The sequence below is a fragment of the Myotis davidii genome, unplaced genomic scaffold (genome assembly GCF_000327345.1).
Source record: "Myotis davidii unplaced genomic scaffold, ASM32734v1 scaffold1, whole genome shotgun sequence".
NCBI classification, from domain to species: domain Eukaryota; kingdom Metazoa; phylum Chordata; class Mammalia; order Chiroptera; family Vespertilionidae; genus Myotis; species Myotis davidii.
In genome coordinates this window covers 4,266,269-4,282,129 of record NW_006294681.1, presented here as the reverse complement: position 1 = coordinate 4,282,129, position 15,861 = coordinate 4,266,269, and the positions used below count along the sequence as shown (strand labels likewise).

The 15,861-nt window shown below is 39.0% G+C and overlaps 1 protein-coding gene across 1 annotated transcript in view; it reads right to left on the bottom strand.

Annotated features, from left to right (window-relative positions):
• The window catches only part of TOX (thymocyte selection associated high mobility group box), a 147,249-nt gene that overhangs the window by 21,312 nt on the left and 110,076 nt on the right, over positions 1-15,861 (bottom strand). Inside the window, exons 4-5 of the mRNA XM_015567423.1 lie at positions 13,115-13,345; positions 1,639-1,719 (exon numbers count right to left, since the gene is read on the bottom strand). Of these exons, the coding sequence (XP_015422909.1) occupies positions 1,639-1,719; positions 13,115-13,345 (312 nt within the window). The remainder of the gene's footprint in view (positions 1-1,638; positions 1,720-13,114; positions 13,346-15,861) is intronic.

Genomic DNA, 15,861 nt, shown 5'->3' with positions numbered 1-15,861 from the left:
AAAGCGAAGAAAAACGTCAGAGTAAGCTGTAAAAAATATGCTTGGTTTTTTAAATGTAGATGTGGCGATTCGCAGCATTTATACACATTGCCGTAGATGGAGGCTTGCAACTCTGAGAGTGAATAGTAAGGAAAGTTGCAGCTAGGAGTAAATCTGAGGGCACTTGTTTTGAAAGCAAAGGCTTAGTTAGTATCACAGCATTCTGGCAATCCACATAGCATTAACCAGAGGGTTTTGTATGGGGCTTGAGGCATTATGGATTGATTTTCTTGGATGTAAAATGCTCTGACTAACTCTCTATTTAAAATGCTCAAAAATTTTAAATGTGAATGTTTAGTTTTTAAGTCTATTGAAGAGGATTAAAGCCCCAATGTTTAATAAAAAATAAAAAAATAAAATGCTCAAAAAGAAAATTTCATCTTGGATGAAATCTTATTCCACTTTTTTAAAGTCCCCTACATTTTGGGCATATTAGTTTGAATAGTATCAGTGTGACTAATTAACCCAATGGCTGGATGGCTCTAATAATTTATATCTTATTTTTTTGCTATGATTTTATACACATTCTGTGACTTCTATAAATATACAGAAATGTGAGATAGTATCAGCAGAAAATATAAATAGCTTCAAAAGGAGTTAGATAAATTAGGAAGAGTTAGTTCTTTGGTGAGAGAGTACAGGAGAGCTAGAAATTTTTAGGTTAAGTAATAAATAGCATGTTTTTCCACAATGTCATGGCTTAGAAGTGGAATATAAAGTTGTATTAGGCCACTGGCACACTGAAATTTTTATCTACATGTATTTCTGCTCTCTTTTCTGTTCTGCATCAGTATATTCAGATATATTTTCCCCTATAAAAAATGAATTTATATAATTACTTTGGAGTTGTTAGAAGGACGATGGCTATTTGTGGATAACAGAAAAAGTATTCTTCATGGGTGAATAAAATGAATTCCAGAGCCCCAAGGCACACTGAACCAAATAACAAGACAGATTTAGGCTTGAGATGACATAACACCAAGCACCTATAAATACAGCCCCATCTCACTGAGGTTGCCTCCCTGAGAAATCTATAAAGGGAAATACATCTTTAATAACCTGAGTATTTATAACAGAAAGGACTAGTGTATAAGATATTTTAAAGCATAAAATATTTTTAAGTGGCATATTTCAGTTTCAAATAAAATAATGCAAACATTTTTGGGGGGGGAACAAGGACTGGGGAGGCCAGCTTACATCCTAATGATGCTGTAATGAGGCTAAATTTCAACAGTTGGTATCTCCTCAGCAAAGGTCAATGGACGGAGTACGAAGCGGGAGGCAATTTAAGAGCAGGATGCAGAGAAATAGAAAATTGGCTCAGGATTAAGGATGCTCTGTGACTAATCCACAAAACCAATAATCCACAGGTGGACAATATTTCATAGAAGGCTCAGAGGATACTGCTCCGGTCTTTTAGGTGTCAACACCTATTTCCATAACATACAGCTATACTGCTTTGTTTAGGATTTACTTTTTTTCCCCAACAAAGAAGATTGTGCAGAAATGCTAACGTGATCTTTTACGGCTTTAAATGACCATCACAGTCTGCAATAAGATGGCCACAATCCGACACAATACCACACAATAGCACGTTACCTTGGATACAAGGCTGGCTCTGTATGCTGCTAGTTGCTTCAGGTACTCTTTCTTTGCAGCCTCGGTTTTCTTTTTATAGACCTGTAACAACAACAAAGAGTCTTAAATTAGAAAGTGCATCTGCTTTTGTTCCCAGAGATGTACAATGCAGAATGATAATTGCATGCACACACATGCACACTCACACACACAGAAAAACACAATTATATCATATTAATATTATATTATATACCATATATATGTATTCAAAGACTGTGTTCTGTTCCTGAAACAGATTTTTAAGAAGCATGACAATAGGCTAGATAAGAAGAAGATTAACAACAATAAAATTTTCCATTTTACATAAAGCATATGAAAGGATTTATCTGGTTTACTTTGAGAGTAGAGGTAGTTGGCTCAGAAAGATACGATTGATGAAGGTTTCCGGGGAAACCACACACGAGTAAAGAAGCCATTCACATTTATAGATGAGCAGATAATCCTACAGTGCATTCTAATCCTGATATATACATTCCATGCTCAATATAAAAACAAGGACAGAGTTTAGCGATGACCAATGATGTCCAATAAGTAAATCAAAGGTATTGGAGCTGGCAGGCTCATCACTATTTAAAAATTTTGAGCCTTAAGGTTCTATTTCAAAGCCTCAGGAATTGGCGATGGAGGTCACAGACACATCTGGGGGTGGAATGGAACCCTGAGTGGCCGAGTACTGCGTGCATGCCCTGCCCTGCAGCCTGCTCTGGTCACGTCCTTTCCAATGAAAACACTGATGACATGGATCTGTGGACTCCTCATGGTGAAGAGGTAAAGATGTTCAGAAATGAATTTCAGTTTGCAAAAGTTTTCATTTCTCAGAGGGGTATCATCTTGAAAATAAAAGTAAAATCCTCTTAAATTGAGCAAAAGTACTGAAAAAAGACTTGCTGCTATGCTAAAGGTCACCTCGCTAAGTTAAACGGGAAGGAGTCATTAGAGTCGAAAATGAAAGATTAGCAAAGTGAACACACATGGTTGTCTGCTACTATTATGTCAATTCTTTCAAGCCTTTGGAATCATTTTTTAACCATCTTTTGAAATCAGCCTTAAAGAGCAAACTCTTTTTCATCATTGACTGTGTAAACAGAAGTGTATTTTTATCAACAACTATTTTAAATTTCCCACATCTTGAATTTTACAGCAGGGAAGGAGGTTTGGCTAATATTTTTAATGCTGAACTCAAAAACAGACACAGATTAAGGACTTAAAAGTGGCTTTGGAATTAGTCAGACCAAATATCTGCCAAAGTTGGCAGCAGAGGTCAATTTATGGTGTTTAATGCCGAAGAGGGTATGCGGAGCCTAGTCCCCAACTGTGAAATTCAAGATCGAGGGAAATATTATTTACTCATGAATATTTTAATTAAAGCAGAACATTTTACTTAAGGTAAACAATTGACTGACCTTGTGAACAGAATTATAAAGGTCCCTATGAAATAAATGTGCTCTTCTTTTAGGGAGGTCTGCAGCCTAGACTTTTATTCTTGGCATTGTGATATAATGAAAGGCAATTTAATAGGACAATTAAGAATTCATACAATATTATCATATAATCATTGTGTCATCCTTACTAAATATGAAACTTAAGAGACTTAAAAGTTGTTTATTTTTTTTTTAAAATAAATAAACCAATAAATTCTTTGGCTTAAGAACAAGAGTATTCCAAACTTAGTGAGCTAATTATTGGAAGTCAGATTCAGATTCTTTTTTGGAAGTTTGCACGTGTAAACAAATAACACTAGGGTACAGCAAATGCCTTTGAATAATACGACCCACCCATGTATATGACATGCCTCGTTTCAGCCACAATCAGAAACCCAAAGCTCTCTGCTTTTTATTGATTTGTTTTCACCTTGAGAGACAGATTGCTGTTTTCAGTCTTTTCTTCAACCATCTTCTTCGAGACGTAATTTATAATTAACGAGCTTAAGCTGACAATGTTTACATTTACGTTTAATACCTTAAAATATTTCTAGAGGATTTCTCTCCCACACACATAGACATCCTATTTAGGACTTTAAAGCAAATATTTAGTAAATACTGTATATTGTTGATGGTAGTAATGCATTTGTATGCTTGAAGCACTTATGTTTTTATTAATATGCTACTCCATCTGACCCCCAGGCAGCTAACTGGGGTTGGCTTAACTTCCAAAGGCAAAGAGAACACACCCACAGCGTTGCCAAAAGCATCATTTTCTTAGTAGCAGCAGATTAAGACAGGTGGCCAGATGGCCTGATCGTAGCATCTATCCTTGTTCTTACATTCGGTTTCTACTGAAACAGCAACAGTGTGACTAAGGTGCTACCCCAATACCTCACAAAGTGTTAACTTTCCTGAAATTTGTTGAGTAACAACCATAGGAGAAAGGTGGCTAGCAATGTATTTCAGGCTGAATATGTAACCCCTGGTTTCACTTGGAGATCGATGTTGTTACGAGATGCCTGACTAGCATTCAGAGTGCCCTGTTTTCTACAAATGGCTCCCTATTGGCTATTGATGATTGGCTATGTTGAATCATCACACAAGTGCCTAAATACCACTTTACTAAAGAGAAAACTCATCACTTCATGTTGCGTGGATTGATGGATCCATTCTTTCCTGAATAACTGCAGATATTCACAGGGAGGATTCAAAGGGCAGTGATATCAGGAGGTATATTTCCATCATTGAGTTTAAAGGAGAGCAGCCCCGATTGGAATTAAAATCTGAGTCAAGTTTCCTCAACAGGAGTTTGGACCTCCCCCTTTGAGAACTATCTAATAGTTCCAATATTATACTGTATGTCTTCCTAACATTTTATGAGAATGCTTTTTCAATTCCATATTTGTTGGAAATATCTGAAGAAAGACCTCAAATGTATGAGAGAATGATAAAGATATGTGCATATTCAACATATAGGTGAAGTGGGGAAATTTTTACTTTAGAACCTATTTAAAAATCATCCCTAAAAAACTTCTCAAAAATGTTTCAAAGCACCCTAGCCATCTTGGCTCAGTATTTAGAGTGCTGGCCCATGGACGGAAGGGTCATGGGTTTGATCCTTGTCAAGGGCATGGACCTTGGTTCCAGGCTCAATCCTGCTGCCGGTAGGGGCATGTGCAGGAGGCAATCAATTGATGTACGTCTCTCACATCAATGTTTCTCTCTCTGTGTCTCTCCCCCTCCCTTCCACTCTCTCTAAAAATCAATAGAAAAAAATATCCCCAGGTGAGGATTAACAACAAAAATGTTTCAAAGCCTCTGTTCACGGAGGGAGAAAGTCTACTTACTAGTAAAGAAACCAACGATGGTGCTGACTGCCTTTGGCAATGAACAACCCACGGCAGTGATCAAACCTTCTAACCTAGGAGGATGGATCTGATTTATATCAAAGTTAAGTTTGGGAAAGAAATGGTCTCTCTCTCAGGGAAAGACAAATATTTTAAAGATATGTGATTCATACAGTAAATATTAGTACTCAGTTGAGCTACAAAATGGCTTCCAAATGGTCTACAGCTGTTTGAAATAAAGTGCAAAGTTGGCCAGATGGGGATTTAAATATCATAATACATCATTTATCATTTTCCCCAGCTCATCCAAACACTTTTGAATTCATCCTGTCCTAACTTAGTTATATGCTGTGGTTTGTTATTCTAAGAAAGCTACCATATCCGATCTAAGGTTTGCATCTCAGTGGTTAAACTAAAACATATATAACGGCTAAACTAAAACATACGTAGATAGACATCAAATAGCATTTCTACAGAATCCATATCCTGTTCATGTAATCTAGTGATTCACTGAATCATTTTTGAAATGCTCTAAATACCAGCAGTACACATGTTTTCACAGGCTAATCATCCCTAATTGAAATCAGCAGTTCAATATGAGTGACTATAATAAACTCAACAAGAAAAAAATCGAATACACTCTGTCATTGTACTTTTTTACTTTCTGGTCTTTTCCCAAACAATCCATCCAACTAATACAAAAAAGCAAACTCTTATAAATACCACTTAATTCCTTCTTCCTTCCTTCTTTTGGCTCAGGCTCTCAGCTAATCTCTAGTCATACTTTCTTTCAATGAAGCTTTCATAGTAATAATAAGAAAAAATATATAATTCTTCCAATTTTGTATTCTTCTCAAACACTATAAAAATTAAAAGGCATTTTTTGGAGATTGACTTCAAATGCAGTTTTTTTTTTATGCCACTACAAGTTCATATTTATAGAAAATGCTTAGAAATACAGTTATGGATTAGAAGTAATAATTTAGCCACCAGTCCCTGCCATATCCTTTAGAAATTAATGTTTGTAGCTCCTTTCAATGCTGTTATTATTTAGGACAGTTAGAGAAAGTACATTTTTATTTTATATAGAACTCAGTCCTCAAATGCAGTTAAATTTCCATCTTGTGTAAATTGCTCAGCATTTTCTTAAGCATTCCAGAACTCAAAGAACTTTAAAAAGTAGTATTCAGAGGACTGAAAATATTATACAATGTGAGAAAAATCTTGCTATCGATTCTTTTTTGGGACATCTGAATCCATCTAAAAGGCCCACATAATAATGTTGTGACCTGTTTCTGGGATGGTAGGTATCAGAAATAAGTTCCTTTTCTGTTAAAAAAAAAAGGCTACAAAATATATCTGTTTATTTATTAAAAAAGGATGACTGGGGCAAGTATGATGTCATTCATTTAACAATATATTGAATGTCTAATATGTGTCTGGTATGGTGTGGGGCACTGAAACTATGGATTGAAAATCAGCATTAAAATATGCCTCTGTTAAAAAAATAAATTAAAAAAATATGCCTCTATTAGTCTTTAATTCTTTCAACAAGAATGTTTAAATGGTATTTATTATCCCCATTTCACAAATAAGAAAACAGACTAGAGTGGGTAGTCATTTTACAGCAAGTATGGCAGACCCATGGTGGAAATCAAATTGATCTGGTTCAAAGTTCTACTTTCGTTTACTCAGGGGCTCCTCCTAGCGGCGAGACAACTCCCTTGATGCCTCTCAGACATAACAGCAGCGGCCTGATCTCTTTTCTACAGCAGAAGCCCCAAGATACAGGGCAGTTCCTGGCACATAATAGGTGCTCCTGGGGATTCGTTATTGAGGATATAGTCCCTAGTCTCAGCTTTTTTCTTCTGTGAGTCATGATAAGCATGAGTGCTCCTAAGAAAAGTACTAAGTTGCATCTTCCACATCAATGGAAATAGAGGATTTGAGACACAGATACACAGCCCCACCACCCCAAACATTTTTACCAAGCATACATAAAGCGCCACTGACTTGGATAAGTGTTTTGTTCAAGTTTTCTCCCTAACAATGTCATGAAAATTTCGAAGTGAAATGTTTACCCCTAAAGGAGCATAGGGTATTTCTGTATGTGGACACGCATGTGTATGCCACGTGCAATAATCCCATATATGTACCAACCATTATGTGTACATACCTGCATCTTAGAAGGAAAATATGCTCACCATTTCATGTAGTTTTAATTGCTCAGTTTCAAGTTTTTATGACTATGAACTTTTCTTACTTTAGAAAATGAACAATTATTTTACATATCCTTTATTCCTTGTTTTAAAAAAAACTGGGAAAAGATATGCTGTTTATAAGGAAATGGGCAAGATAAACACGTGCGAATGCTATATAGTGCAACAGGACTTTGGCTAAACTTAAGTACTGTTGACATAAAATCCAAATGTTACCCTAAGATAAGGGGGGGAAAGGAAACTGTGGCAGCATGTAGAGAGTGGGTGTGTGAGCACCAACGAGGAGTAAATGATTGGATTCCGTGGGCTCGGAGGATTTTTCAGCTGCCTCATAAGTATAATTCTGGCTCTTCATATCCCTGCTGCTTCTAATTTAGCAGGACAGGCTCATAATTGAAGCAAATTAACTATTTACACTTGCCACTTGTACCAGGGGAAGAGGACACAGCAGCGGGAAAGCATGAGTAGGAAATTACATTCTTCCCACTTGTGTCAGATCTCCCCTTATATAAACACATTAACAGCAATTTCATGAGGCGTCAAACATAGGAATAAATACGGGGGGATAAAATAATGAGGTGTTGCTATTGAGCCGAACCGCTATGGCGAATATCCTTGGATATGAATAATGCATCCTGAAAGAAGGCATATGTTACAGTATTCAAACAGTTCCCTGCAAGCGCTCTCTGCTCATTAGGCTCTGGATCTCAAGGTAAATCTACTCTCCTCTTCCATCCACCACATCACTAGCATTTACAAAAATACACTCGCTGGGCCCCGTGGGCTGTGGTTTCTCCTGACTACATCAAACTCTGAGCAGGCCTTCCACTCCATTTTTAGCCTAACAGCATGTTTATTTAGTTCTTTGGCTGGAGCTTTAAAGCCATTTAATGTAATGTAAACAAGAACATTTTGTTTGTAATTTGCTAAACGTATTACAGCCCGACTGTGTCTCCAATTAGGAACTTAAGGTTCATTTAGTCATTTACATCTGGTTCTGATTTAAGGTGACTTTCCTTTTCCACTTACGAGCTGACTTTCCCTGGCTGAAAAGGACCCAAGAACCCTTTATAGCTCTTTGGACCAATCCCTTCTGCTTCGAAGCTGGGCGGACCCTTTAATTGAGAAGGGCTTGATTTGTTCTCTGTTGTCCCTGCGGACCCCGGATCCTCGGCTTCGATGACCAGAATCAGAGAATCCAGAAGGAATGGAGATGACACAGGAAATTTAGCTGGAACCTCATAAAAAAGATGCTGAGGGTTGCCGAAACTCCAAGGAGTACTAACATAAAGGGCATGATACTGTCACAGCATTCTTTTTCTCCCTCTGTAGTTCCAGGCAGCGAAAGCGAAGTAGCAAAGACCAACATACTTATGTTTTATTTCCCTTTCTCCATCTGGTGCCTTTGAAACAACTTAGCATGCTTCTGAAATGGGCTCTGCATTGTCTTACGATTCATTAGCATTTAAAACCTCCGGTCGGCATCCCAAACACAATTCTGCCCCCATCCCACATTCAGTGCCATCTCCCCAAGTATTTAAGCGGAGAGAGTTCTGATACGTGAAGGGTGTTCAGTGGCTTGGGTAGGAACAAGTCACAAGGGATGTTTTGTGTTCCCAGAGGGTTTTTACCGCTTCTTTCAGCTTTCTTGTGAGTTTTCTTCTCTGAGAGATGCTTCACAGGAACCAAAGTCCATATAGTTCTGAAAATAAAGACCTGCGCTCTGCAGCGGCCGGTGGGGTGGGTCCGCCCGCACTCCACAATGAGGCAGCGTGTGATGTAGGCACACAGCCGCTCTATTAGTCATGTTCCCTCCGGCTGCTAAGAAAACATTCAATTGTAATCTTGCTAATGGCTGTTTTCCCTTAAATATTATAATTTTCGGAGCCCCCTAATAAGCCATCACTAATTTTGTCCATTTCCCCCAGTTTGTGTTTCTCTTTGTGGCTGTTCCTAATTGTGGGCTATTATGACAACAGGATTTTTGAACAATGGTGGCTCATGAAATCCTTGCTTCCCACTCGAACCAGCTGCCTCCACCATGCCGGTCGCGTCACGTGGGGCTGTTGTGTATAACATGCGCATTTGTCCTAAGTTTTGAAGTTTAATGGTCTGCCTCTCATCTGCGGGAGCAACATGCCTTTACAAATGCGTAGCAGCCTGTGTGCTCCCCAATTTGAATATTGAATGAGAGTAAAATACAATTAATTTAAGTTTGAAACAGAGATATTACATTATGTTGGCACAATGTGTCAACATAAAGGGAAAGAACAGGTGGTAATACACCATAATAACACTTCTGGATATTTTGCTGAAATTCTCTGGATGCTCAAATGTGCATCCTAGGAGGGCATATTTGCTTTGCTGGCAATTCCTGCAAACTGTCAGGGAAGGGCTGCCACGGAGCAGCAGAGCCGTGGCCCGTCGATGCATATGCTCCCCGTTGTAAGCGCCGTGTCTGCTTCCACCTATTGGACCCTCTTTCTTCTTGTCCCTGGGATGGGCCTGCATTCTGTGTGTCGTAAACCATACTTTTTTAAACCACTGGACTTGGATTATGGAGTTGCTTTATAATACACATTGAGTTATAAAGGGTTAACCATTATTTAATTTCATCCCTTACTTATAAAACAAATTCCCCAAAAGACCCTCAACTATTTCCACTAAGAGAGAACCCAAAGTTACTTATTAGGTTTGAAATAAAATTCCGAAGAGAAAGAGGAAAACATTTTGCCATCGTATGTCAAAGCCTTAAATGATCATTGTGATCACATCTCTATTAGAAAGTCTTAGCCCCAATTTTGAAAGACAGAATGGGGCCATGGGAGTAATTTCCCTTTTTACCATGACAGTCAAAAATAGTTACTCTTATATTCTTTGGGTCTGTAATTACCTTATATCAGCGATTTTCAAAGGGTGGGCCACAAGAATTTTAAAACATGCAATACCTGACTATTTAGTCAGGGGCACTGACCACGTTCCTTTAGATTGTCAAATTTCAAAAGTATCAACAACCAACATAACACTAGCCATCCAGTGTGAATGAATCGAAATTATACCTATTTTTTTTGTCAGATTGTACCACAGAATTTTAGTGATTAATTTATGTGCACCATGATTAATTTATGTGCACAATGAAAAAGGTTGAAAATAGCTGCCTTATCTGATCAGATAAAAGGACAGTGAAATGGCCCTGACTGGTGTGGCTCAGTGGTTGAGCCAGCCTATGAACCAGGAGGTAACAGTTCCACTCCCGGTCAGGGCACATGCCCGGGTTGTGGGCTTGATCCGCAGTGTGGAGTGTGAAGAAGGCAGCTAATCAATGATTCTCATCATTGATGTTTCTATCTCTCCTTCCCTCTCCCTTCCTCTCTGAAATCAATAAAAATTATATTAAAAAAAGAGTGAAATGTTATCTTAATGTTCCCCTCTTGCTATAATAAAAATAAAAGGCCCCATTGTAATAGGATTAGTGGTTAAACCCTACATATTTATATTTGCTGCCTTGAGGAATTACCTAACTCTCACAATAAGAACATAAATCCTTAAATGTCTAACCACTATGCCGTACACCTGAAATGAACATAATATCGAATGTCAACTGTAATTGGAAAATAAAAAAAGAACATTATTCTTTTCCACCAGAAATGTGGCTACAAGTACTGACTTTTTATATTGCTAATGTGAAGGACCAATCATGGGTTAGGAAAGGCCTTTATAAACCTCTGCCTTTTTAAAACCACTGGTCTTAAAACCACATGACCTCCTCTAGTGAGTGGGGGAGGGGGGATCATTAGGAAAAGGTACCTGGGGTCAGAAAGATAATAAGGAAGGGTCAGATGGCCAGTAGTACAGGCAACTGGTTTCTTGAAATACAACTTTGACAAAGTAGAAGCTAAGGGAGCACAGAGGAGCTTGGAATAACACTCCCTGCTGAGTGACTGGGTCAGGGGTGGGGCAAGAGGGGCTGAGTCTGAGGGGCTGGGTCAGGGGTAGGGGAGAGGGGCTGGGTCAGGGGCTATCAAAGCAGAGGGAGAGGTATGTCTGGAGTATGTGGCATCCTGGGTGGAGCACTGAGGGATTGCAATCACAAAAGCCAGGGCGCAGGTGTGGCTTTGGTACTCCTGGTCCAAGTGCACGGTTTCCCATTTAGCGACGTTTTGCTGGGTGAAGGAATGAAGTCACTGCAACACTTTTACTGTGAATGGCCAGCATCAGTGAGGAGCCACACCTCCGCTTTGGGACTGTGAGAGCACATTGATCTGAGTTAGGATAGAAACCAGTTCTAAAATCCGGAACCAACCCTATTAGGTTTTTGATAGAATCACAAACACAATGTCAACTGTTCTCTTATTAGGGAAATGGGTGTTTAACTGAGCGTGCAGAGAAGGCTCCAGGAGTGTGTGTTCCGTCCGGGCAGCATGGTGCTCCACACGAGAGGCCTAGGAAGCCATGCCCTGCGGCTGACAGTCGTGGAAAGGGCATGAGAATATGTAGAGAGAGTTCCGAGAGTAAAAGACAGCTTTGGCTTAGGGCAAAGGGAGGTTGGAGAGAAGTGGGGAGGTAGGTTCTATGTTTCCTTAGCACCTGGTTTTGTCATTACAACTGTAATTGATGTCAGAGTTTGTCAGACAAGAACTGTATGTTGAGTGATAAGTTCTAGTCACCGGAATTCTATGTACCAAACATATAATCTTAGACAAATCACTCAACAGAATAGGGACTCTGTCTCGTTCTCTGCTATATCCCCAGTGTCTAGAACAGTGCCTGGGGCACGTAGTAAATACTCAACAACTATTTGTTGAAAGAATAAGTGAATGAATTGAACTAGCTAGCCCCGTTTCATAATCTGCAAAATTTGAATTAAAGTGTCTACAAGTATTGAGCAGAACAAATGGCATAAATCATGTGATAACATTCTTAAAAGGATAAAACACTATATACATCATAAATGTTGATATGTGTTTACAATATACAGGTACTTCTAGATGTACACAGGTTTGAGATTTTTCTGGTTTTTACATACTTTCCTGGACCTGATGAAGAAAGGTAAATGTCTCTATCAAGAATCAAATATGGAGCGAATACATCATTAATGCAATTCACTATTTGTAACAGTTACAGCTGCATCCACAGAATTGTTTCAATAACTATACTTTAATGATAATGCTTATCTAATTTTTTCTTTGTGACAATTAAATTCTAGATGTTAGCAATGGTAATCTAGTCTCTGGTTTAGAATGATGAGATCAATGCTGCTTGAGGTGGGCCACATCTATATACTGGACACTTGCTCTCTCTCCTCGGTTCCCATCCTCCTTAAGACCTTCTGGACTGAGATGCAAAGTTGTCTCCTGTGGCCTCCCTAAGTATGGTCCTCAGTCACATCATGGCAATCCGCGAGGGAAGAAAAAAAGCAGGCATCTGGTCCCATTTAATGCAGCCTAGAAATATGGTGTCTGTGGGATTTAATAATAACATTCCCTGGCAGTCTTTAGGGAATCGCTAAGGGTAGAAACCCTTAAATTTGAGGTTCATTTAGCAAAGAGCAAAGAGGGTTTTGATGACAAAAGGGTAAATAGTAAGTGCTGAAGAGAGGTGTGGACAGTTTTGAAAATACTTTTAGTACTTTTTTAGTCTTTATGATCACATTGGCAAGATGAAGGAATGAGGTAATTCTGGCTGGGATATATAAAAGTCCTTCCAAAAGTAACTGCACTATGTAAACTTTGAAACAAAGATTAACATGCTATTTATAGAGGGGCAATAAAGGAGTATAAAATTCTGTGAAAGAAAGACTCCTGAAATCTGGTTCTGATGGGGCACATTCTTCTCAGCCTTAGTTCCAGCAGCTGAAGAATTCGCCCAACATCCTCAGAAGCCATTTCTTTGGGGATGCACACACTTTCTCAAGTCGTGGTGACTCCCACTCCATTTTGCATCTTACCTGTTTCTGCTCTTCTCCTAAACCATCCCACATTGAAGCCACAATTTTAGAGACTTCACCGAAGGTCGCATTTGGATTTTGGCCCTTGATGGCGGCCTGAGTGTCACGAAAGAACAATGCATAGGCAGACACAGGCTTCTGGGGCTCATTAGGGTCCTTCTTCTTCTTCTTTTTGGGGGTTTTTGGTTTTTTCCCCATGTCAGAGGCAGGTCGCTTCTCTCCGCCATTGATCTGAAATAAAAATAAAATGGGAATTATAGAGGAACTGAGAAAATTTGGAGACAAATGGTATTGTTCTGCTTTGAGACTTACACAGACATACTCATCTGTACACATCACACAAACACAGACATTCCAAAGGGACACTTCGTTTTGTTGTTGATGCTGTGTTTCAGATAAAACTTCATATTTCCTGTAGTTTTCATGTTCAGCCCTCTGCTGCCTAATTTACATAGCTTTAAAATAATATTATTGGTCCTTTTTATAATATTACTAGAGACCCGATGCACAAAAATCTGTGCAAACGTAGGACTTCTTTCCCCTGGCTGCCAGCACTGGCTTCCCTCTGGCACCTGGGACCCAGGCTTCCCTCCTCCGGCAGGTACCTGGGACTCGGGCTGGCTTCCCCCACACCAGGAAGACATCTGGTCTAATTAGCATATCACCCTTTTATTATTATAAATACTGTTAAATATTACCCCTTAACTCTCTTAACTTTTTCCTTTTCTTATTTAGGAAGCTTACTGCTAAGTTGCATTGTAACTATGACAGGTGCAAATTCCTTTTGTAGAAGTCCTACTGAAGGAACAGTCTAACTTGTTTTCTTCTGAGTTTATCCTTTTCTTCCTCATTATGACTTTTAAACCATGGTGGGCAACATGCCCAACGATTAAAACTGAATGGCTTTTGATGTTGCCCTTAGGTCTGTAGAATGGATGCTCATGGTTTAGAGAATGGCATAATCTGGGCTGTAGGTCAGTGATGTCCAGTGGAACTTTCTGCAATGAAGGTAAACTCCTATAATCCGCACAATTCAGTGTGGTAGCCACCAGCCACATGTAACAAATGAGCAAGGGAAGTGGAAGATATCACGAACAAGACAAAATTTTATATTTTATTTCATTTTAATGGCTTTAAACTTAAATAGCTACATGCGGTTAGAGGCTACCATGTTGGCCAGTAAGTCTAGAATCTAGTATTTCTAGAACAGCTTTATACTCACTTTAAAAATAGATTCTATTTTCTCCCATGGTGTTTGAGTATGAATATTCAGATAATTTAAATTGTTATTCTGACGCAAGTGGAAAAACACACACAATGTACTTAAGACATAGGCATTTGCATATTAACTTTGATCTGAACTAATTATATGTAATGCCACTTTACCCAACTCCATAGAAGGAATGATTTTGGCTAGGATTTCTTTCTAGCTCTAAAATGATGCGAATCTACATGATTATCAAGTAGTGCTATTTCTGCAGGAATCCTCTTTCCAAGTGCCTCGCCCACCAACATAAAGGTCCATGAACATTACTTCCTGATGGAGCTGCCACTATCATGGGAGATTCTACACCCTCACCTTCTATTGTTATTGCTGTTGCTTTTTCTTCTCTGTAAACATAATGCAATGTATAGTTTACTCAGATAAATTACTGGCGATGTAATTTGTGTCAAATAATTGCCATCGTTGAAGAGGAACCAGGACATCCTTAGAGGCCAGTGGGCACCACGTCAGAGGATCTGCACTCATGCCCTAATTTGCCATCTTGGGCAAATTACGTAAATTCTCTGGGCCTCTACTTCTTCTGCAAACCAGTTGCAGCGTCATTTTGTGAGATGGTATGTATGATACTATAGGATCTCTAAAACTTTAAAATGACATTCAAATATTAATCGTGAGGTGCTAGAAACTTCCAAAAAAAATTCCCTGAATGAATGGAAAGGACTGACCTTAGTACTAATTTGTGATGCCATATGGTCACAGTTTAAAAGGTTTGTCTAAGAACCAAAACCAAGGCCGGATAAAAAACTTAGTGAATTCTTTTTCTTTGTCTTTAGTGAGAGAGGTAGTTAAAAGATGACCATTTTTTAAGTTGTCTACTGAGGCAGGTCAACCTCTCCATGGAGACAGGATGCTCTGAACTGAGCTGACAAGCTAATGTAGACGAACACCAGAAGATAACTTCCCGGGGATGGAGCTAAGAGGTGAGCCTGTGAAATGGTTGGTCCCATGTGAATCTGTCAGAAGACTGGCATGTTGAGATTGAGTCGATACTGGGAAAACTGGTGTAATAACTATAAACTAAACATATAGGCAATTATGACCTATAACAGTGATCTCAAATACGGCTGCACATTAGAATCATCTGGGAAACTTTTAAATAATATCCTGATACCCAGGCTCTCTTTGCATTGATTAAATCAGAATGCCTAATAGTAGGAGGCACCTCAATTATACCCTTAATTGTACTTCTCCAACTGGCATTTAAACACTTATGAAACAAACCAAACAAGCGAACCTCCCCTTTGCCTCAAGGCTACATACATATAGGCGTATCCTCCTTGTCTTCACCACTGGCTCCTCCATATTGTCTGTGCTGGCTGTATGCAGCCTCTGCAACTCACTTAATGTGCCTTATCATCACTAAGCTCTCAACAAGGTTACCACGGGCCACATGGCTGAATGCAATGGACTTTTTGACTTGATTTCTCACTGTGAGCACTTTCTCTTCCAAGGGTTCCATTTC